Genomic DNA, 24,580 nt, shown 5'->3' on the forward strand with positions numbered 1-24,580 from the left:
TTTTTTCTTAACCAGTGTGTGGTCTTGCACTGACTAAAATCTGAAATTATATTCATATGCTTTTGGGACACATATTTACCACGTCTGGAGCTAGGCTGACAGTGACAACATAACAGTCTAAAAGGATAGCTGTCCATGGTGCTGATATGTGTATCACTGCTCAAATGTCAACATAAAGCTTCCTATGACCTAGCTTTTTGTTCAAACTCACCTGTTTTGTATTCTAGGGACTCTAGTGAGTAGTCTGGACCCTGGTTGTATGGACACACAATAAATCGTTTTTCCTGTACAGTGCTATATTTGTACAATATATATTGTCCAGGCAACTCACTTTAAGCTGTTTGACCACAGTAAAAAGCCAGCAACACTCCGTATTATTCAGAGTCTCATGAAATACACTGTACAGATCCTACGGAGTATTCCCTACAATACTTTTACTGTGGCACCCAGAATAGTTTTTGTTATATAAGCCAATATGTATTCCTTGTACAGTGATCCGCAATGTTTTAAAACCCACTTTTAATCAAAATGTCCCTTAATTATGATTTTTTTTTAATCATTGTTCATGTTCAGACACCTATTTTTCATATATCATTAATAATCACTGGTTATTGACGAATTTCTACTATTACGTAACGTGGGGGACTTTTATTTAGACATTTTTTCGAAATCCATGACCTGGAAGTACCTTTTTAGTGTTGCTGTCGAGACGCTGGATCAAGCAACCTCTGTACAAAACGGTTTTATTTGTCTTAGCTAACTAGGGTATTGTTAGCTTGAGTACATATGTCATCCTTTTTATTTACGTTGCAATCGCTTTAATATAACTTATATTTTAGGCTTGGTCGCACTATATAACGTTAACATCAAACTCTTTAGCTAGCTTGTTTCGAGGGCTTTTTGCTTTGCAAACTAGCTATGGATAACATTATTGATCCAGCATCAGAACAAGGTTAGTTTGCTGCTTTGTCATGCATTGCTTATCTCATAGCAGTAGTTAAATGTAGAAAATTATATGTCCTTTTGACTAATGACATTTTTGTTTTGCTTTTACATGGACCATTCAAATATGTCCTATAGTCTACCTACACATAGCTTGTAATATTACTAACTAGCTGAGTTATGGGATCAGTCGATTTTGCATTTATAATTTTTTTATCTGTTTAATTGTTAATTGCTCTCTTCAATTCGGCGACAGGTCTCCCTCTGTTCTCCTTGCGTCTCCTGGTTCCACCTCTACGCCTGATGTGCGCATTCATGTGGCAAGTGGCTCAACAGCGTAATGTGATGCAGTATGGGAAGCTGGAGGAGTTTGTTACTTTAGTGACAGAGATGGTTCCAGAGCTGCTGAGTTCCAGGCAGAGGACCCAACTCATTCTGGGACTGAGAGCAAGGGTGAGAGAGGTGGAAATGTTGAGGGTTGGGACGGGAAGAGCCTTATGATGGAACAAACGATGGGCAGCTACTGGCGGCAATTACTGTACATCTGTCCCTAGTCCTGCTTTTCACATATCCACCTCTGTTCCAGATGGTTTTAGAGTTGTGTCGCAGTGCGGGCACAGCTGACCTCCTGATCATCCAGGCCCATCTGGACATAATCCACACATTGACACAAAACTCCTTACACAAAGAGGTTAGTTAAATTGGCAACACTTTATGAATGAGACACTGGGAAGAACATTATTTCTGAGGGATACATTCCTGTACATTTGTCTGATGTTTTGTTTGCGCCTAATGACAGAGTTATGGTGATAAATTGGAGGCTTCAGATTCTAACTTTGTGGAGCTAGTCCAAACGCTGCTGGAAGACCCTTCTGAGAGGGAGCATTTCTTCCAGGTGAGGAACTTTCTCTCTAGACTTCTTTATGATCCTTTTGCTTGAATATATTTCTTAAATAGACTAGTTGAACATCATCTACTTAGATTAAAGATTATAAGTATCCTTCTTCTGCATTCAGAATACCCTAAAGATCTTGTTAAAGTGGCACGCAAGTCTCCTTTTCACGTAATTTATCACCTAATTTACTTAACAAAGGGCACATCTCAACAGGTGGTCCAGGTAGGACATAGTACAAGTAGGGGGGGTGCGGTCAGGGCCTTTTTATTTGATGTTTTTGCTCCTCCATTGTTCCCACAAGCAAGGGAGGAGGTTGATGACATCACATCAGACCAACTCAACTGCTTGAATGGCCTAATCCATGAAGTTTGTAGTTGTGTAAAAAACACTATTTTGCTCAAAAGGTTTTTTGTTTGTTTTGTTCTTACCCTTACATGTGTGTACATGTAAGGGTACCCTTACATTGTTTTCTACCCTTACATCTTACCCTTACATTGTTTTGTTCTTACCCTTACATGTGTGTACATTACTGTACTTATACTTGGGATATTGTTTCTCAACAGGAAAAGTTCCAAAATAGCTGGAGTGCATCTTTAATGGAGACATTTGGCACTAGACCCATTTCATGCTAAATTGTCTATTTCACAGGAGGTGTTCCCAGTCCACTATGGCCCTCGGTATGACACAGCGCTGCAGACACTGGTGTGGGAGTTCCTCTCCAGACTGGAGGAGCTGCTGCCTGTACCAGACCTCACGCAGGTACTGAGGAAAACATCTCTGTTCTAAAAGATTGACGGAACATGGCGTCATGTGGCTCTACAGATGAATTTAATAGTGTTTTTGGTCATTTCAAAACTTGTCTAAAACCTCAAGTGTCTGGTACAACACTTTTGAACTTTTTAATGTCCTGTATTCCCCCTGCCCTGCTCCTCTTAGACAACAGCATGGCTCAGTGCTGCCCCCTCTGTCCTGGAGGAATGTAGGCAGAGTGTCTTTGACCCTGAACAACTGAAGACAGTGTTGCAGCACCATCAGCATCATGGAAACCTGAACAATAGTAAGGCCTAGATTCAATCAGATCAACCGCTAACCGGCGATGGCAGACACCCGCATAGCGGACATTTTGGCGGTGTTGGAGGTGGAACTGTGTTAGAGCTGTCAAATCGGTGAGAAGCTGCTCTTCCGATCATGGTCATGAAGCCACACCTGCCAAGCATTAGAAGTTCTGGGTGAGAAAGTGCAGCCTATATAGAAATAATTATGCTCAAATTGAAAAATCATTCTACTAAATAATGAGGATTTCTGTCATCCTAATCGAGGTATAGATTACATCTCACATTCCAGTGTTGTAAACAAGGTTGCATGGGATTTTTGTTAATGCGACTCCGTGAACCCAATGGCAATGTCCATTTTAGGTGTAATGCCGATCACTTGTGGATTTGACTGCTCTAATGCAGTTCCACCTCCGACACTGCCAAAAGGAAGCACTATGTGGATGTTGGCTAAAGCGGATCAGATTGAATCGATCCCTATGTCTTAATCCAGATGATGGATATGAAGTACAGAGTCATATAGGATACCACTTGTCTTTTTAACTTGGCAATATACAGTAGGTGAGTTTAATGATGTTCTCTCCTACCCAGGTCATGTCTCTAATTACACCACAGATACCATCCTGTCCACACTGTCCCTCCCTCCAATAATCAGAGTTGTTATTAACTACGAGCCAGACAACTCTGACAATGTGAGGCCATACTCAGATGACGCTGAATGCATAGATAATGGGGTAGAGGTCTGTGAATATGAAGACCACAATGAAATCCTGGATGAAGGCACTGATAGATGTTTGGAGGATCTAGGACTGTCAACATCAGAGGAACAGGAACAAGAGGGTTTGTCACCTGCAGAGACCTCAGTGTTGGTTACTCCAGTACCCTGTGAAGGTAAGGAAAATAAAAATGTCAAACACTCATCCATTGTTTGACTAATATAGCATCTAAATTCTAATTTATATACTGAACAAAAATGTTAACGCAACATGCAATAATTTCAGCGATTTTACTGAGTTACAGTTCATATAAGGAAATCAGTCAATTGAAATAAATTCATCAGGCCCTAATCTATGGATTTCACATGACTGGGCATGGGTGGGCCTGGGAGGGCATAGGCCCACCCACTTGGGAGCCAGGCCCAGCCAATCAGAATTAGTTTTTCCCCACAAACGGGATTCATTACAGACAGAAATACTCTTCAGTTTCATCAGCTGTCTGGGTGGCTGGTCTCAGACGATCCCACAGGTGAAGAAGCCGGATGTGGAGGTTCTGGGCTGGTGTGGATACACGTGGTCGGTAATTGTGAGGCCAGTTGGACATACTGTCAAATTCTCTAAAACGATGTTCGAGAGGCGGCTTATGGTAGAGAAATTAGCATTCAATTCTCTGGCAATTGCTCTGGTGGACATTCCTGCAGTCAACATGCCAATTGCACGGCACAAGGTGCACCTGTGTGATGATCATAATGTTTAAGCAGCTTCTTGATATGCCACACCTTTCAGGTGGATGGATAATCTTGGCAAAGGATAAATGCTCACTAAAAGGGATGTAAACAAATTTGTGCACAACATTTGAGAGAAATAAGATTTTTGTGTATATGGAACATTTCTGGGTTCTTTTAATTCAGCTCATGAAACATGAGACCAACCCTTTACAATATCTATCTATCTATCTATCTATCTATCTATCTATCTATCTATCTATCTATCTATCTATCTATCTATCTATCTATCTATCTATCTATCTATCTATATATGGTGGTTATATAATCTGCTCTCCTGTATTTTCTCCTTACAGAATTGAACTTGGATCATTCTCTCAACGTAAGGGTGAATGCTGACGAGCCATCCCAGGTTCTTACCTGTACTCTGCCTCCATACTCTCACAGAGAAATGGCCAACCTCTGCAAGGACATCAATACCGACCAAGTAGAAGAGGACAGAAAGCAGGTTGACAAGAAAGAAGAGGTGGTCAGAAAAGGGGACAAAAAGAGGGTGATCACACAGGTTGACAAGAAAGAAGAGGGATCCCCAGCACCCCAAAACAGGACTCATACATGTGAGTGTGGGAAGGTTTTCAAAAAACCATCACTGCTGACGCTACATATGGGAGTTCACACGATGCCATATCATTGTGACCAGTGTCCCAAACGATATGCTACTCCTGGGGCTCTGAAAAAGCACCAGCTACTTCACACAGAAGAAAGACCATTCGCATGTGAACACTGTGACCGGAGTTACAGGAGTGCTTATGATCTCAAAGTGCACATACGCATTCACTCTGGGCAGCGCCGTCACATGTGTACTGTCTGTGGTAAGAGGTTTGCCCATCCAAGTACACTAGTGAGACACATGCGAATGCATGCTGGGGAGAAGAATTATTTATGTAGCATATGTGGTAAGGCATTCCTTAGCTCAGGAGAAGTGCGACTGCATACACGAACGCACACAGGAGAAAACCCCCACACCTGTAAACATTGTGGAAAGGGTTTCAAAGCATCTTGCCATCTTACGGTTCATCTGCGATCTCACACAGGCGAGCGTCCTTACACCTGCACCCAATGCCCCAAATCTTTCACTACCTCAGACTCTCTTAGAACGCACATATATACTCACACTGGGGAGAAACCTCACCAATGCTCAGAGTGTGGGAAAACATTTACTCAAAGGTGTAATATGGTAAATCATATGAGAAGAATTCACCGGTTAAAATTCTCCAAAAGCAGTCCAACAGAAAGAAACACAAAGTCTCGTAAAAATGCTTTGAGTTCGAAAGAAACTATGTAATAGGTAATTCTAATCGAAATATTGATTGGAATTATTGAGACAAGAAATTCCATGTATAATTCTGTTTTAAATACATGGTTTTACAGGTCCTCTTTTGTATATCAGATTATCATATCAAAATATGTTTTTCAATAAACTTTAAATCAAGGTTTGTCACATCTAAACATGATATTTGCACTGCAAATAATGATTTTAGAAGTGGAATGATGATGATGATGATGACATTTACCAAATTTAAACTGTTTGACCAACCAGATTCCTTAACACTTGTAAGATATACATATACAAAGTGTCCCGACTACCTCCAGAGGTCTTCAGGAAGATTTGATCACACTCAGTTCACTATGCGTCAATTGAATTTGCTACATGAGTTTATTTCCAAAAAATGCTATATCCACCAATTTTTCACATTGGTGTTTTTTCACCTGAAATTATTGCATGTGGGTACCTTCATGTGTGTGCCAAATGCTAATGTTCTCATATTTTTTGATTCATTGATTTTAGGTGTATATTAAAACTATTGTTTTTATGCAAAACATTATATATCCATTGTTTAGTTGAAATGGAATGTTTGAATACGGTATTTTACTGTGATATGTGGTGGTTGTCTCACCTAGCCATCTTAATAAGGGCGCTTTAACCTCTACGGGATTGGTGTCCCTCAACCAAGACAGTTGTTGCTCAAAATGCGATAATGTGACTAGAATTATGTTGTAAACAACAGCCAACTTTCCGGGACATAGACTTGTCTTATATGGGCAGAAAGATTAAATTCTTGTTACTCTAACAGCAGTGTCCAATTTACAGTAGCTATTACAGCAAAAAAATATCATGCAATTGTTTGAGGATAGTGCACAACAACAAAACACTTATCACGGCAACTGGTTTGATACATTCACCTATGAAGGTAAATAATGTACTTACATTCAGTAATCTTGCTCTGATTTGTCATCCTGAGGGTCCCAGAGATAAAATGTAGCATAGTTTTGTTTGATAAAATACATTTTTATATTCAAATGTAAGAACTGGGTTTTACAGTTTGACCCCACTGCTGTCTCTGGCTCAACACCCACCCCGCCCTGCCATCTAGATGTGAAGTTTAGTGTATTTTCTGTAGGGATGCTAATGATCCATCATTTATGACATTCCTGGGAGTACAATTATTACCATAGCATTTTTGTATGTTCTCTAAAGTTATGTATTTGAAAATGTATACATTGACCAATTCGGCACATTTGGGCAAACTCCTGGCAGACTTCATACAAAATATTGTGTTGTGATTCTTCACTGGATCAGTCAAACTTTGCACACACCGCTGTCATCTGGTGGACAATATCTAAATTACACCTAGAATCATATCTCAATGTATGGCCTTTCTCTTGCATTTCAAAGATGAGAAAATGCATGTTTTTTTGTTTGTATTGTCTTTCACCAGATCTAATGTGTTATATTCTCCTACATTAATTTCACATTTCCACAAACTTCAAAGTCTTTCAAATGGTATCAATAAAATGCATATCCTTGCTTCAGGTCCTGAGCTACAGGCAGTTAGATTTGAGTATGCCATTTTAGGCTGAATTTTTTTTAAAGAGTCCGGATCCTGGAGTGTTTGGTAACCTTATCCACACTATAAGTCATATGTGAAATCCAAATTAACCCTGGCTGAAAGGAATCCTAGACCTGCGTGAGTAGCGGGTCCAGGACCAGAGTGCCAGGTATTGTGACGCAGCAGTGCGAGTCGCGTGGAACATTTTTGCCAGGTGTAAACAAGCTAGCTAGCTCACTAACATGTAGAATGTGCGTCTTGTGTACTAATTGTAAATCGCTCTGGATAAGAGCATATGCTTAAATGACTAAAATGCCAAATGTAAATGTTTTACATACACATCTCATTATGGTATTGATTCATTTTTTAATTATTGATGTCACAAATGTATCATTTGTACAGTTAAAATCGACTACATAGCAGTAATCTAGGCCTACTGCTTATTTATCTGAGATTAAGGCGATATAGTGTTTTGCAAAAATATATATTATTTGTCTCTGAAATGAAACCAAGTGATAGATTTCAAACAAATATATATGTAATTCAACAACCCCATGCCATGATTAGATAGCCTAGTGAAAAAACACCAATGTATTTCATAAGTTCTTTAAACAATAAAAGCTAATTTACCAACATTTCTGAAAATGGATATTGGCCTATTGCGTTTTGAAAATAAAAATGTGAATGTCAAATGTGGGCACAGTCAGAATGTGGCCAAAATCAGGGCAGGATTTACAGTATGTTAGCGCAAGATATAAATGGCGTTTAGGAGTGGGGGAGCTTCGTGCTTTTTCAATTTCAGTCAAGGGGATATTGGTTTAGTATTTGTTTAAACCTAGGCCAGGGGATGGCCATGTAATTGACTAAATGTATAAATTTCTCAGTGTTTTAGAATTAGTTACTTATTAGGCTATATATCGATGTGCGCGATGAAGCCCCTCATCTCTGATTCTCCACTGGGCGCGCAATATCAAGTGCGCCTATAGGCTATTTGTGTGGTCTCAATCAAATTATTCTTAGCCTATAGTCTACGAAGTGCATGTTCAGAGAAGCACAGAGCAAAGTTATATTTCAAACAGTCGCGACGCGTCATTCAAGGCAGGTGAGCCCCACCTGTTTTTGTTGTTGTTGGTGTGTGCCTGTTTTGCATGTTATTTTGGCATTAATACGTGTCACATATCAGTTCGCAAACAATGTAAAAAAAAAAGTATAATCCTTGAGTCGGTGGTGGAAAAAGTACTCAATTGTCATAATTGAGTAAAAGATAACTTAATAGAAAATGATTCAAGTTAAAGTGAAAGTCACCCAGTAAAATACTACTTGAGTAAAATTATTTGGTGTTAAATATACTTAAGTATCAAAAGTAAATGGAATTGCTCAAATGTACTTAAGTATAAAAAGTAAAAGTATAAATCATTTCAAATTCCGTATATTAACCTCTACAGGATCGGTGTTTCCCCCCCTACTGGACGGTTGAGCTAATTTGCGGTAATGGGATTAGCATGATGTTGTAAGTAACAACAACATTTCCCAGGACATAGACATGTCCTATATGGGCAGAAAACTTAAATTCTTGTTACTCTAACTGCACTGGCCAATTTATAGTAGCTATTACAGTGAAAAAAATACCATGCTATTGTTTGCGCCGTGATTGGCTCAGTGTTCTGTCACTCATTGGAACACTACGCCACCACAAAATCTAGAGGTAAAATCTAGCCCCTTGGGTGCTGCTATAGACTTACATTATAATTGCCTATCCAAGAAGGCTCAAGGTCTTTGGCCACAGATACAATTACGTAAAATCACGTTATATCTACCGTAGCATTGATTGGACTGAAATTATTTACAATCCTTGTCATATGAAAATAAATTATAGATAAAACATGTCCGTGCTTATCAGACATGGGACATAAACATTACACAACAAGTTGGACATTTCTAATTCAACAATGAGTGCTAAGGCGACACTGCAGCCCCGGGTTCGATTCCAGGCTGTGTCACAGCTGGCTATGACCGGGAGACCCATGAGGCGGCGTACAATTGGCCCAGCGTCGTCTGGGTTAGGAGAGGGTTTGGCCAGCCGAGATGTCCTTGTGTCATCGTGCTCTAGCGACTCCTTGTGGCGGGCCGGGCACCTGCAAGTTGACTCCGGTCATCAGTCCGACAGTGTTTCCTCCGACACAATGGTGCGGCTGGCTCGGGGGTTAAGCAGTGCTGCTTGGCTCTCGACCGTCGCCCAGTCCGATGGGGAGTTGCAACGATGAGACAAGATCGTAACTACCAATTGGATATAAAAAAAAATTGGGCTAACACCATGGGCCAGAGGAGTTTGAATATATTGGCCATGCTGTCAATCCAGCATGACTTCTGCCGCGTTTCAAAGAACTGGAAATGGTGAACTCGGAAATCTCAGACTTCAGTGAGTTCAAGACAATTGGGAACTCGGATAAAACTAGCTCAGACTGGGAAAATACGGAAAATTCCAAGTCGGGATTTTGTGCCTCTTTCTAGAGCCCACAAGAAGGACTGCCGCGCCACCTTCCTGTTCAAGTGAGCATAGCACAACAAGGTGAGTCCAAAAATGTCTTGTATGCTGCTGCATAATGTAATATGCCAGGGAGATACGTGTACTGTATCTAAGAAAGTAATACTAAGTGTATGTTGTCCATCCATTAATGTCTTAATTGAAATTATGGAATTACGGAAATTACGGATTGCCTCTTATCTGCTCGTCGTTTACTTATGCCATCATTTGTACATCTCAATTGTCAGTAGAAACCACATTGGTAAGCAAGTCAGTCATATCAGCTATGTTTTTTAAAAAGGCAGTAAATGAGACTGAATGAACTGTTTTGTTGCCAGACAAGGCTCTGCTGACACCCAGGTGTAGCAGTGGTAAGAATTCACTATGGTGCGGTTGGGACAGCTTTATGTAGGCCCTAACAGTTTGTGGGCACCGTTTGTCACCGTTATAGTGCAATGAATGTATTGTTTAGTGTTGTGTTGTGTAGTGGTTTTGCTGGCAAGCATATTTTTTTTTTTTTTGCCCCACCAACATTTACATGCTCAAATCACCACTGATTTCTAAGATAGCTGCTGGGATGGTGTAAGTAAAACTGGGCTGCATTATACACTGCAATGGATATGCCAAACCTGAAGCCCGGCCGGCTCTGCTATCACTGATCAAAAACGTTTTTATTTGCTGCCTAACCCAATGGTTGTGTTGTGTATAGGTCTACAGTGGCTGTTCAGGAGGAGAGTCTTGTATCTTGAACAATCCTACTGTACTATGCCACGAGGATCGGCAAATTTGTTGAGTCATTGTGTATCTCAGTAACCCAATACAAGATAAGAAGACAAGGATTTGAACCCTGGAAATCAAATAAAATTGTATTTATGTGCTGAATACAACTGGTGTAGACTTTACCATGAAATGCTTGCTTCCCAACAATGCAGAGTTTAAAAATAAAATAGTAACACGAGGAATAAAAGAAAATACACAAGTGGAGTACCAGTACCAGATCAATGTGTAGAAGTACGAGGTATTTGAGGTAGATATGTACATGAAGGCAGGGTAAAGTGACTGTAGCATTGAAGGTCCCCAAGAATGTCTGCAGCATTGAAGGTCCCCAAGAACACAGTGGCCCCCATCATTCTTAAATGGAAGAAGTTTGGAACCACCAAGACTCTTCCTAGAGCTGGCCACCCGGCCAAACTGAGCAATCGGGGGAGAAGGGCCTTGGTCAGGGAGGTGACCAAGAACCCAATGGTCACTCTGACAGAGCTCTAGAGTTCTTCTGTGGAAATGGCAGACCCTTCCAGAAGAGCAACCATCTCTGCAGCACTCCACCAATCAGGCCTTTATGGTAGAGTGGCCAGACGGAAGCCACTCCTCAGTAAAAGGCACATGTGACAGCCTGCTTGGAGTTTGCCAAAAGGAACCTAAAGACTCTCAGACCATGAGAAACAAAATTCTCTGGTCTGATGAAGCCAAGTTTGAAATCTTTGGCTTGAACGGCAAGCATCACGTCTGGAGGAGAACTTGCCCCATCCCTACGCTGAAGCATCATCCTGTGGGGATGTTTTTCAGCGGCAGGGACTGGGAGACTAGTCAGGATCGAGGGAAAGATGAACGGAGCAAAGTAGAGAGCGATCCTTGATGAAAACCTGCTCTAGAGCACTCAGGACAGACTGGGGCGAAGGTTCACCTTCCAACAGGACAATGACCTTAAGCACACAGCCAAGACAATGCAGGAGTGGCTTCGAGGACAGGTCTCTCAATGTCCTTGAGTGGCCCTGCCAGAGCCTGGACTTGAATCTGATCAAACATCTCTGGAGAAACCTGAAAATAGCTGTGCAGCAATGCTCCCCATCCAACCTGACAGAGCTTGAGAGGATCTGCAGAGAAGAATGGGAGAAACTCCCCAAATACAGGTGTCCCAAGCTTGCAGCGGCATACCCAAGAAGACTCGAAGCTGTAATCGGTGCCAAAGGTCCTTCAACAAAGTATTGAGTAAAGGGTCTGAATACTAATGTAAATGTGATATTTAATTAATTTTATTTTTTATAAATTAGCAAACATTTCTACAAACCTGTTTTTGCTTTGTCATTATGGGATATTGTGTGTAGACTGATGAGGAGAAAAAATAATTCAATCAATTATAGAATAAGGCTGTAACTTAACAAAATGTGGAAAAAGTCAAGGGGTCTGAATACTTTCTCCACTATTTTTTTTTTATTCCTCGTGTTACTATTTTATTTTTATTTTAAAACTCTGCATTGTTGGTTAGTAAACATTTCATGGTAAAGTCTACACCAGTTGTATTCAGCACATAAGTACGATTTGATGTCCAGGGTTCAAATCCTTGTCTTCTTATCTTGCATTGGGTTATTGAGATACATAATAACTCAACAAATCTGCCAATCCTCAAGTGGCATAGTACAGTAGGATTGTTCAAGATACAAAATCATGTGTGTACAGACAAGATCGTAGCTTAATCTAATCCTGTCAGTTCCTAATTTCTTTACATTAGGTAATATAATTAATTGAATGAGTCAGCTATGCCTTAATATTATTGCTGCAGGTCAACAAAATGAGTTCTTGCAGTCCAAAAGTTCAAATATTGTCTTTTCATATTTTGAGATGAAATGCGCTACAATAGTAACAAACACAAGAAAGGGCAAACTTTCAACACTGGTCTAAATGTATTAATTAAGCATTTCATATTATAACATCAGCTTATTACAATGTTGCCATAGACGTGGCAAAGTAATTTCTCTCAGATGTTTGTGGGGAAAAGGGAGTAGATAATGTAATTCTCATCCACGACAGCTCCGACATAGAGAGCAATAGCAAGGGTGCATTTTTGTAGGCACAACTCCGCCATGGTCCATTGGACGAAGCTTATGGGAAATTAGTGGAGTTTTTGGAGGGTTTTTGGATAAACGGCAAAAATGTGTTCTGTGGTAAACACAGGCTTGGGAGATCTTATACGTTTTGTTCTATGAGATCATCTTCATCAGCTAAAGTCACTTTTTGTGAATTTTGAAGGACTTACGTAATAAAAAAAAGCACAAAGCACATAATTGCTTCATAATTCATTAAGGTCATGTTAAATGACTGATGTTATCTCATAGAACAAAACGTTCAAGATCTCCTAAGCCTGTGTTCACCTCAGACCTCATTTTTGGCATTTATCCCAAAACCCGATTCTTTCCCCATCCATTTTCCCCATGGGAATGGCTGAACGTATGAGAGTTAACTAATTTCCGGCTTTTAGGACTACAAGCCGGCGAGCTCTATTATCATCCCTATTAATTGATGTTGATGGTTGAGAGACAGCTCCTCTATTGTGTCCCCAGAAAACTGCAGATGACTTTGACCTCCATCTGACAAGGCAAGTAGGCTGGACAAGCCTACAGCACAATGATGAGCGCTCAAATTTTCTTAATAAGATAGCAGGACAGTAACGGCAATTTTGTTTACATTTGAAACAAAAATATGAACCATTAATAATATTTAATTCATTTTAATTACGGAAGTGGAGCTGTCTCTCAGTCAGGGTTTTAACTAGGTGGTATACAGGAATTATTTTGTAGCAGGTTAGGAGAACTTATGCAGCAGGTTAGGAGAATTAGGCTATTTTGGTGGGCAATATTATAAACCCTCAATTAAACTAAATGATATATTGCAATGACTAAATACAAAGAGAATAATCTTTTGTGGTATGCGTCTTTCTTTTTTAAATGAGGACCTTTATTCTGAAGGATTGTTTTTAAACGTCACCCGGAAGTACAGTACTTCGTCGTGGTCAATGATTTGTTTGTTGTTAGTAAAAGCACAGGATGTGCAAATGTTGGCTATCTATAGAAAACGGGTTTAGTTTGCTAGCTAACTAGTATAGTATTAGCTAGCTTGCATAAAGAGATCAACCTTTTTAGCTACGTTGTAAGCCCTCAGTGTATATTCCAGGCTTGGTCACTCCTAACGTTAGAATCAAACTCTTTAGCTAGCTAACAGTAGCTTGTTTCAGTGGCTTTTATTTCTTTTTCTTTGCAAACTAGCTATGGATAACATTATTGATCCAGCATCAGAACAAGGTTAGTTTGTGTTAAATGTAGAAAAATTATGTCCATTCAAATATGTCCTATAGCCTACACATAGCTTGTAATAATATTAACTAGCTGAGTTATGGAATGTATTTGTTTATCTGTTAATTTCTCTTCCCTTCAGGGACAGATCTCCCTCTGTTCTCCTTGCGTCTCCTGGTTCCACCTCTACGCCTGATGTCTGCTTTCATGTGGCAAGTGACTCAACAGCGTAATGTGATGCAGTATGAGAAGCTGGAGGAGTTTGTTACTTTAGTGACAGAGATGGTTCCAGAGCTGCTGAGTTCCAGGCAGAGGACCCAACTCATCCTGGGACTGAGAGCAAGGGTGAGAGAGGTGGAAATGTTGAGGGTTGGGATGGAAAGAGTCTTATAATGGAACAAACTATGGGCAGCCACTAGCTGTAATTACTGTACGTCTGCCCTGCTCTGATTAATCAGGCTGTAATACACAATTAATTGGTACATACAGCCAGCAACTAATGCCTGCAAAATCGTATAAATGTTCATTACAAGCCAGAATGTTGAATAAAATAACATTTAAACTTACTCTACCAGTTGTCTGGCAGATTGTCCTTCAGCATTTGTGACATACATTTCCACAGGAAAGTATTGTTTACTCAACCTTTTAGAGATATGGTTCGGCACCTAGGTAAAATTTGTTTATATTGGATATTTGTTTTTCTCGTCAATAGCTATAGAACCAATATTCTGAATCAGGGGAGGATGGAGAACAATCCACACCTTTTTTTGTGTGTGAATATTTTTCAATATTTCTTTCCCCTACAATTCCACACAAGAAAATTCTCCATCCTCCCGATTCAGAATATACAATTTTCATTGTCATGGCAAGCTTGGAGAGAGGGAAAAAAATCCAGTATATAATTAACTTCACCTTAGTAGGCCCTAGACAATACTTTCCTATGGATATTTTCTCGAGTTTCAAGCATCTGAAGGACAAACCACACAGACAACTGGTAGAGTAAGTTTACATTTAACTTTATTCAACATTCTGGCTTGTAAGGAACACTTACACAATTTTGCAGGCATTCATTTCAGGCTGTATGTACCAATAAATTGTGTATTACAGCCTGATTAATCAGACTACCCTGGCCCTAGTCCTGCTTTTCACATATCCACCTCTGTTCCAGATGGTTTTAGAGTTGTGTCGCAGTGCGGGCACAGCTGACCTCCTGATCATCCAGGCCCATCTGGACATAATCCACACGTTGACACACAACTCCTTACACAAAGAGGTAGTTTAAATTGGCAACACTTTATGAATGAGACACTGGGAAGAACTTTATTTCTGAAAGATGCATTCCTGTACATTTGACTGATGTTTTGTTTGCGCCTAATGACAGAGTCATGGTGATGAATTGGAGGCTTCAGATTCTAACTTTGTGGAGCTAGTCCAAACGCTGCTGGAAGACCCTTCTGAGAGGGAGCATTTCTTCCAGGTGAGGAACTTTCTCTCTAGACTTCTTTATGATCCTTTTGCTTGAATATATTTCTGAAATTGGCTACTAGTTGAACATCTACTTAGATCAACTGCTCCTCCATTGTTCCCACAAGTAAGGGTGGGGGCTGATGACACATCAGACCAACTCCTTGAATGGCCTACTGCTTGTAGTTTGCACCCTTACATGTGTGTACATTACTGTACTTATACTTGGGATATTGTTTCTCAACAGGAAAAGTTCCAAAATAGCTGGAGTGCATCTTTAATGGAGACATTTGGCACTAGACCCATTTCATGCTAAATTGTCTATTTCACAGGAGGTGTTCCCAGTCCACTATGGCCCTCGGTATGACACAGCGCTGCAGACACTGGTGTGGGAGTTCCTCTCCAGACTGGAGGAGCTGCTGCCTGTACCAGACCTCACGCAGGTACTGAGGAAAACATCTCTGTTCTAAAAGATTGACGGAACATGGCGTCATGTGGCTCTACAGATGAATTGAATGGTGTTTTTGGTCATTTCAAAACTTGTCTAAAACCTCAAGTGGCTGGTACAATGTATTTGAATTCTTTATTATCATGTATTGCCCTGCTCCTCTTAGACAACAGCATGGCTCGGTGCTGCCCCCTCTGTCCTGGAGGGATGTGGACAGACTGTCTTTGACCCTGAACAACTGAAGACAGTGCTGCAGCACCATCAGCGTCATGGAAACCTGAACAAGAGTAAGTCTCCATCCAGATAATGGCTATGAAGTAAATAGTCAAATTGGACACCGCTTGTATTTTTTACTTGCCAATGTAGGTGAGTTTAACTGATGTTCTCTCCTACCCAGGTCATGTCTCTAAATACACTGCAGATACCATCCTGTCCACACTGTCCCTCCCTCCAAAAATGAGAGTTGTTATTAACTACGAGCCAGACAACTCTGACAATGTGAGGCCATACTCAGATGACGCTGAATGCATAGATAATGGGGTAGAGGTCTGTGAATATGAAGACCACAATGAAATCCTGGATGAAGGCACTGATAGATGTTTGGAGGATCTAGGACTGTCAACATCAGAGGAACAGGAACAAGAGGGTCTGTCACCTGCAGAGACCTCAGTGTTGGTTACTCCAGTACCCTGTGAAGGTAAGGAAAATAAAAATGTCAAACACTCATCCATTGTTTATGAGTAATAAAGTATATGAATTACAATGTGCAAGTAACTGCCAAAATAATGAAAACACTTGAGTAAATGAGGCATACGAAGTAAGCATGTGCTTCCACACAGGTGTGGTTCTTGACTTAATTAAACAATTAGTCACATCATGCTTAGGGTCATGTATATTTTGCCTATCATAGGATGGCAATGCCCCCATCCACAATGCACGAGTGGTAACTGAATGGTTTGAGCATGATAACGATGTTAACTATGTGCCATGGCCATCAGGCACAGATCTCAACCCAATTGAACACTTATGGGAAATTATGGAGAGGTGCCTGAGGTAGCATTTTCCACCACCATCAACAAAGCACAAAATGATGGAATTTATTGTCGAAGAATGGTGTCGCATCCCTCCAATAGAATTCCAGACACTTGTAGAATCTATGCCAAGGTGCCCAACTCCCTTTGAAAACATTTTATATTGGTGTTTCCTTTAGTTTGGCAGTTACCTGTGTAAAAATATGAATCTATATATATATATATATATATATATATATATATATATATATATATATATATATATATATATATATATATATGGTGGTTATGTAATCTTATCTCCTGTATTTTCTCCTTACAGAATTGAACTTGGATCATTCTCTCAACGTAATGGTGAATGCTGACGAGCCATCCCAGGTTCTTACCTGCACTCTGCCTCCATTCTCTCACAGTGAAATGGCCAACCTCTGCAAGGACATCAAGACCGACCAAGTAGAAGAGGACAGAAAGCAGGTTGACGAGAAAGAAGAGGTGGTCAGAAAGGGGGACAAAAAGAGGGTGATCAAACAGGTTGACAAGAAAACAAAGGTGGTCAGAAAGGGGGACAAAAAGAGGGTGATCAAACAGGTTGACAAGAAAACAAAGGTGGTCAGAAAGGGGGACAAAAAGAGGGTGATCAAACAGGTTGACAAGAAAAAAGAGGGATCCCCAGCACCCAAAAACAGGACTCATACATGTGAGTGTGGGAAGGTTTTCAAAAAACCATCACTGCTGACGCTACATATGGGAGTTCACACGATGCCATATCATTGTGACCAGTGTCCCAAGCGATATGCTACTCCTGGGGCTCTGAAAAAGCACCAGCTACTTCACACAGAAGAAAGACCATTTGCATGTGAACACTGTGACCGGGGGTACAGGAGTGCTTATGATCTCAAAGTGCACGTACGCATTCACTCTGGGGAGCGCCGTCACATGTGTACTGTCTGTGGTAAGAGGTTTACCCAGCAGTGTGCACTAGTGAGACACACGCGAATGCATGCTGGGGAGAAGAATTATTTATGTAGCATATGTGGTAAGGCATTCCTTACCTCAGGAGAACTGCGGTTACATACACGAACGCACACAGGAGAAAACCCCCACACCTGTAAACATTGTGGAAAGGGTTTCAAAGTATCATGCCATCTTATGGTTCATCTGCGATCTCACACAGGCGAGCGTCCTTACACCTGCACCCAATGCCCCAAATCTTTCACTACCTCGGACTCTCTTAGAACGCACATATATACTCACACTGGGGAGAAACCTCACCAATGCTCAGAGTGTGGGAAAACATTTACTCAAAGGGGTAATATGGTAAATCATATGAGAAGAGTTCATAGACCGGTTAAGATTCTCCAAAAGTACTCCCAACAGAAAGACAGACAAAGTCTCGTAAAAAAAAAAAAATTGAGAGCAAAAGAAACTATGTCGGAGTTAATTCCATTGTAAATGCTAGCAGTATACACATGATTTTACAGGTCCTCTTTTGTATATCAGATTATCATACCAAAACATGTTTTTCAATAAACTTCTTCAGATTTTATGTCTACACATGATATTCCAGACTACAAATAACGATAATGATTTTAGAAGCGCGATTATGATTGACATTGACCCAATTTAAAACGATTTACACCTCCAGATTCCAGACACTTGTAAAATATGCAGAAACAATGCATCCCCAACTACCTCCCATGGTGTTTTTTTAAATAAAAAATTAATAAAAATATTTCAGCTTTATTTAACCAGGTAGGCAAGTTGAGAACAAGTTCTCATTTACAACTGCGATCTGGCCAAGATAAAGCAGGGAGATCTGAAAACATTCGGCTCAAGAGGTCTTTTTAATTGTGTACACATCTAAAAATGTGGGCACAATCAGAATGTTGAAGAAGATCAGAACTTATGTTAGAGCAAGGTATAAACGGGCTTGATTCAATATGTATTGCAGAAGATTCGCGTTATAGGTCGATTAAAATTGAAAGGCAATGTTACTGTGTTTGCGGAGACTGTGTTCATGGTAAACACTGCATATGTCGACTCAATCGGAAATAACCTTTACATTTGAACACAGATCTTCTGTGATACGGATTGAATCCAGCCATAGTCTATACATTTCTCTCCCAGATCTGCAAAACCAGTGGTCCAGGGTTCAAATCCATCTTTTCTTGTGTGTTGGATTAGTGAGATACACACTATGACTCAACAAATCTGCCAATCCTCAAGTGGCGCATTAGGATTGTTCCAAGACACAAAATCATTTGTGGACAGACAAGATTGTAGCGTCTAATACTCTGTTCCTAATTTCTTTACATTAGGTAATATCATTCATTGAATGAGTCAGCTATGACATAATATTAGTGCTGCAGGACAACACAAGTTCAAATATTGTCTTCATTTGAGTTGAAATCTGCTACAATAGAAATCACCACAAGGACAAACTTTCAACACTGGTCTAAATGTATTAAGCATTTCATATAATAACATCAGTTTATTACAATGATGTCATGGATGTGGCAAAGTCATTTCTCTCAGATGTTTGTGGGGAAAAGGAAGTAGAACATGTCATTCTCATACATGACAGCTCCGTACGACATGTTGGCAGAATTTCCTTCCAATCATTTACTCTTTGGGCTGGTTTCCCGGACATATCGTCAGCCTTGTCCTAGACTAAAAACTGTGTTCACTGGAGATTCTCTATTAAACGTCTTTCTCAATCCAAAACTAGGTTTAAGGCTGTATTTAATCCGTATCGCTGTAGAGCTGCGCCAGTTTCTAAACCCAGACTTCCGGGAACGCTTGCGAAACAGACCAAGCAACCCAGGCTGGGGTTTGAGAAGTCAATGAGAGAAGTGAAAAATTATGAATTAGTTGTTCTCAATTTAAAGGCACAACCTAGCTTCGAGACAATATCTTAAGAAATTGAACATGTTATTACTCCAACCTCGTGAAAGTGAGAAACTGACACGTTTTCATTTTTGAGCCTTTGATTGGAGGCCTGCACATGCGCAGTACGGTGCGAGACGACCGTTAGACCCGATGACGTGTTTCCAACGTTGCCATGACATCGCCTACAAGTGTGGGCAGGTATTTCTTTTGAAGAAGCAGTTTATGCCTACGTTACTGTCTTTGGCTGCATAATAGAAATGTAAAGGTAATGTTCGTGGAGACCGAATTCATGGTAACCACTGCATATGTCGGCTCAATCAGAAATTATATAAACATTTCAATCGCGTTAGAGCGCTACAGATTTAATCCAGCCCTTCATCTGTGTCTGGAAAACCGTTGATTTCAGACATGTTTACGAAGACGGACCCTTAAAAGACTAGAGAGAACACCATACTCAGTTGGTGCAACATTTAAGAACAGTCCTAATAGATGCATAGAGTAGATTAGATTTCAGTGCAGAGTCATTCCATGTCATTTCAGCGAGCAATGACACCCACCATCTCAGATTGTTCAGAAATAGTTTGTTAGAAACAGGTAAGATTGGCATTCCTAAAACATTATGTTATTGAAATAGAATTGAATGAAAATAATGTTTCAGGAATGCTAATCGTATCTGTTACTCACTACAGAAACGATTTCAGAAAAATCTGAGATGTGGGTGTCGAAATCCTCATGTGCTTTTTGAGGTGAAACGACCCTGCATCTTTGGGACTTTATTGGTAGGTTGTGTCTAATAACCACCAAAAGATAGGGTTTTTAAAACCCTAAAAAGTGCCCCATTTGTTTACAGTTTGCATTTCGGTGTCCTCTGACATATGAGTGAATGCACTGGTCTGGGACCAAGACATGCCACCGTAGGAGACAGACCATGCAGTCAGTAATATACATTGTGATAAACATTATACTTCCATACTTATAACTCCACTATCATCCTAAGCCTCCGGTCATCTCAACAATACAAAAACGTCAATGAAACCAAGCCATCAGTGCATGCACCAAGCTGGCCACAGAGTAGCAGGATAAAACAAAAGTTCATTCATATTATCTACAACTATTGTCTTTGTCAGCATTATGCAATATTTTAAATATTGTAAAATATTCCAATACTATGTAGTGATTATCTACAATTCAGTAAGGCATGCTAGTCTCTGCTGTGTACGTTGTTAAGAGCCATTGTTCTTGTGTTAGTGGGTTACAGTTCGGTTACATTTCGGCGACACAGCTCAACCCTTCATGATCCAAACTAGGACATCAATAATACTGAATGGAACGAGCTTCAGGTCAGTCTGTTGACCTTGACGTGCGTCCACCGGCTTTGCTGTTGGTGGGTTCCCTGGTATCAACTAGTCCACAATCAAACAACAACCTCTTATCTCACACAGTCCTCTCTCCACGAGGCTGAAGAGCCACAGAGTGGAGTTCGATCTATTGACAGATACAGTCCAATAACTCTTTTAACAAATTAAGTACATTCAGGTTGACCGCTACCAATCACATTGTCTAACTTGCTTTGGTTCATGTGAGACATCTTTTTAACTTCATAAAAATGATTAGCCATGTAAGACAATATACAAACCCACAATTATTCAAGAGGTTACAAATGAGAAAAGAAAACCACTCAACACAAACAAGGCATTATCTATAAAAACTGTAAGTGGTAAGTACAAATTCTGTAGGCCCTTCCAAAGTAAAAGTGCAACAGTAAACTTACAGCATAATGAAATATTCCAACGATGAAAGTGAGTAACCACATAAATTGCATAATGTAAAATTTTTGCATGTATAATCAATATGAAATGACCAATATTAAGATCCTAGCGAAATGTTTTCTGAGATGTATTCTGCCACCCAGTGGCAGACCAGATTATACAGCTATTGACATCAGTCACAAAAAAAATCACAATCTGATCAACAATTAGTCACTAGACTGCTGTGTTGACCATAAATGGTGCATCGGATCTCTGGAGTATAGCTGCCATGTCTATAAGTATCTGTTATAACAGCCTTTACTGTTCTTAGTCTTTAAAACAGAAAAATACTTATAATGCAGTCAGATATGGCTCTATTAAACAACAAAGGTCTCACACAAGGTGGCCTATCTGTGTAAAATGTGGTTTTCTGACCCATTCTGTTTCTGTAACAAATGGCCAATAGACTTTTGAGACCTCTGTCTTTGTAAATCATGGTTGTCTGAAGATATTTTCATTTCCTCTATATTCGCCTGATCTCAAAGGGACTTTCTTCAGTCTCAACCCCTACAAACATCTGGATTTCCTCATGGTTGTCCAGGGGCAGCAGTTGACTCTTTAGTTAAGTCATCACATGACTGTGATTGTGCACTTTACTAGTCCATCAGCTTGCTATATGAAGGTAACAGAGTGCTAGGTGGTGTTAATACCATATTTCTCACATCTACTCAGTCCTTGTAGATCTTTGAGAGGAAATAGAGAAGTGCACAGAGGTGAGGCTAAAACGTTCTGTTTGAAATTGGGCTTCTGTACCTCAAGGATGCATGACTGTTTGAAAAGCATAGCAAGGACATGGTCGAGCTCTCCAGCTATCTACCAGTGGCAGAACAGCCAAAACGAGGCAAACATTCTAAATCCTATAGTCTTGACAAAACTGTTGGGGGTCTCTGTGTGTTCTCATGGAAGATAGAGGAAACTCAGCAGAGAGAAGGGGAAGGATGGCATTGTGGGAGGACAGGGTGGAGATCAGAGGAGGCTAAGGGGATGAGCTGCCAGCGCAAATGCTCATTCTAATGGTTGTTTCCATGTGTTTGGTACCATTCCATTTATTCCATTCCAGCCATTACATTGAGCCCTTCCTCCTATAGCTCCTCCCACCAGCCTCCTCTGGTGGAGCTCCAATGGAGATAAGAGATGGATCCTCCAGGGGAGAAGCCGACTCAACTCCAGCAGGTCACTGGTGGTAGGCAGCAGAAGGTAAAGGTCAGGGGTCAGACGTAGATGCCCTCAGGGTTGAGGCCTGAAGACACTGGACTCTGCAGAGCTCGGAGGTCACTGGGGAGGAGGCGGGAGGAGCCCAGCCGTTTCAGCGAGCCTGATTGGAGGTCTGGAGAGAGAGGGGAGGAGGAAAGAAGTCTACGTTAAGTCATCAAGAAGTCTACGTTAAGTATTATTTTTTTATTTTAAATTATACTTTTTACTTTCAGGTTGAGCAGTTACTGTGTGGATTAGACTGTGGCGTGACATTACTAGCCAAATAAGAGCTTTCCAAAAACCTGACAAGGTGTACTAACTTCCACTAGGGGGTAGTGTTGGATAATACAATGTTTGAAATGTCTGAGCCCAGATTGGGCAGAAAATCTGACTATGAAACTTTGTAATGCTTGTGTGTACCCGTGTTATTTTCCTGGTCATTGGGCTGGGCTGGTAGAACGGTGACCTTGGTGCCCGTCTGATGGATGAACTGCTGAAGGTTCACCTGTCTCAGCTCCCTGGTCAGCTGCTCCAACTCCTGCTCTTTCTCCTGCAACAAACAACCACTCAGCTAGTCATTTACTTCCCCTGCAGTTTCTACTGTCAGTTCCACTTCCCTGTATACTCTGTTTGTCCACTGATGGGGGCTCACCTGGCCACTCGCGCATAACAAGCAACTTTATAGATTCATACGATGTTTCAAATATTATATTTTTCTCGTGGAATTTTATTCCTTTACATTTAAGGCTATTTTCAGGTGGAATTGTTGCATTGAGAAGAACCTTTAAAATCAGACAGTTTACGGTTACATACATGTTGCAGGTGGTTAAACCCAATAAAGGAGCAGTCATTCTAGGGCCCAGCTAAGGGTAGAGTTGGTTCTAGGGAAAGAGTAATGTGGAAGTAGATCTGCAGTTCTTTTCAGGCCCCAAAATCATCAGTAGTATATAACTCACCACCCGAATCTTTAAAATAACTGTTTTACCTCACGCCCACACTATGGCTGCATTTAGACAGGCAGCCCAATTCTGAGGTTATTTCCACTAATTGGTCTTTTGACCAATCACAACAGATATTTTCACATCAGCTCTTTTTCAGAGCTGATCTGATTGGTCAAAAGACCAATTAGTGAAAATAAGATCAGTATTGGGCTGCCTGTCTAAATGCAGCCTGTGTGGTGTACTCCACCCTGTAAGTAAACGTTACATCATGAAGACTAATAAGAGGCCTCCAAAATGTTCCTACTAAAAACACAGGGCCGTTTTCAATCAAACACAGTAACTCCAAAAACATTCTTCCCAAGCAGTGAGAAACCATGCTTGAATTAATAAACAGTTATGTTTCATTGTAAACATGGTTTTGTCAAGGACATGAATCCAAACGAATATAAATTCAGCGCCAGACGAATGTAAAATATATATATATATATATACAGTACCAGTCAAAGGTTTGGACACACCTTCTCATTCCAGGGTTTTTCTTTATTTTTACTATTTTCTACGTTGTAGAATAATAGTGAAGACATCAAAACTATGAAATAACACATATGGAATCATGTAGTAACATGATTGCATTTCAATTAACAGGTGTCCCTTGTTAAAAGTTCATTTGTGGTTTTCTTTGAATTAATAATGTGTCAGTTGTGTTGTGACAAGGTAGGGGTGGTACACAGAAAATAGCCCTATTTGGTAAAAGACCAAGTCCATATTACAGCAAGAACAGCTCAAATAAGCAAAGAGAAATGACAGTCCATCATTACTTTAAGACATGAAGTTCAGTCAATCCGGAAAAGTTCAAGAACTTTGAAAGCTTCTTCAAGTGCAGTCGCAAAAACCATCAAGCGCTATGATGAAACTGGCTCTCATGAGGACCACCACAGAAAAGTAAGACCCAGAGTTACCTCTGCTGCAGAGGATTTTTTTTTTTTTTTTTTT

The 24,580-nt window shown here is 40.3% G+C and overlaps 3 protein-coding genes across 5 annotated transcripts in view; 2 read left to right on the forward strand and 1 right to left on the reverse strand.

The window, feature by feature from the left end:
* The first annotated feature begins 703 nt into the window (after positions 1-703).
* Positions 704-7,870, forward strand: LOC106609521 (uncharacterized). Its single transcript, XM_014208438.3, has 8 exons — positions 704-952; positions 1,199-1,395; positions 1,529-1,633; positions 1,742-1,837; positions 2,486-2,596; positions 2,774-2,894; positions 3,481-3,780; positions 4,687-7,870. The coding sequence occupies exons 1-8, from the start codon at positions 919-921 to the stop codon at positions 5,673-5,675; spliced, it is 1,953 nt and encodes a 650-aa protein (XP_014063913.3). The 5' UTR covers positions 704-918; the 3' UTR covers positions 5,676-7,870.
* A 5,652-nt stretch (positions 7,871-13,522) lies between these two features.
* LOC106609523 (uncharacterized) lies at positions 13,523-18,301 on the forward strand. Of its 2 annotated transcripts, none has more exons than XM_045722182.2 (8): positions 13,523-13,821; positions 13,955-14,157; positions 14,981-15,085; positions 15,194-15,289; positions 15,609-15,719; positions 15,891-16,011; positions 16,122-16,421; positions 17,078-18,301. In XM_045722182.2, exons 1-8 carry the CDS (start codon positions 13,788-13,790, stop codon positions 18,205-18,207), a joined length of 2,100 nt encoding a protein of 699 aa, XP_045578138.2. In that variant the 5' UTR covers positions 13,523-13,787; the 3' UTR covers positions 18,208-18,301. The 2 variants fall into 2 exon arrangements, with proteins under 2 accessions (XP_045578138.2, XP_045578141.1); XM_045722185.2 differs by having other exon boundaries at positions 17,169-17,302.
* An 896-nt stretch (positions 18,302-19,197) lies between these two features.
* LOC106609522 (ras association domain-containing protein 8) overlaps positions 19,198-24,580 on the reverse strand; it is a 30,731-nt gene continuing 25,348 nt past the window's right edge. For both annotated transcript variants that reach the window (XM_014208440.3, XM_014208439.3), the window contains exons 4-5: positions 23,067-23,196; positions 19,198-22,779 (exon numbers count right to left, since the gene is read on the reverse strand). In XM_014208440.3, the coding sequence (XP_014063915.1) occupies positions 22,664-22,779; positions 23,067-23,196 (246 nt within the window). In that variant the 3' untranslated portion in view covers positions 19,198-22,663. The remainder of the gene's footprint in view (positions 22,780-23,066; positions 23,197-24,580) is intronic.

The sequence above is a fragment of the Salmo salar genome, chromosome 07 (genome assembly GCF_965601325.2).
Source record: "Salmo salar chromosome 07, fSalSal1, whole genome shotgun sequence".
NCBI classification, from domain to species: domain Eukaryota; kingdom Metazoa; phylum Chordata; class Actinopteri; order Salmoniformes; family Salmonidae; genus Salmo; species Salmo salar.

What these genes read in the sequence shown, in the direction of transcription:
- LOC106609523 (XM_045722182.2), top strand. Translation starts at nt 13,788, where the DNA reads ATGGATAACATTATTGATCCAGCATCAGAACAAG. An exon ending in TGATCCAGCATCAGAACAAG is followed by an intron (nt 13,822 to 13,954) that starts GTTAGTTTGTGT and finishes TCTTCCCTTCAG; the next exon opens with GGACAGATCTCCCTCTGTTC. An exon ending in CTGTACCAGACCTCACGCAG is followed by an intron (nt 15,720 to 15,890) that starts GTACTGAGGAAA and finishes TGCTCCTCTTAG; the next exon opens with ACAACAGCATGGCTCGGTGC.
- LOC106609521 (XM_014208438.3), top strand. Translation starts at nt 919, where the DNA reads ATGGATAACATTATTGATCCAGCATCAGAACAAG. An exon ending in TGATCCAGCATCAGAACAAG is followed by an intron (nt 953 to 1,198) that starts GTTAGTTTGCTG and finishes ATTCGGCGACAG; the next exon opens with GTCTCCCTCTGTTCTCCTTG. An exon ending in CTGTACCAGACCTCACGCAG is followed by an intron (nt 2,597 to 2,773) that starts GTACTGAGGAAA and finishes TGCTCCTCTTAG; the next exon opens with ACAACAGCATGGCTCAGTGC.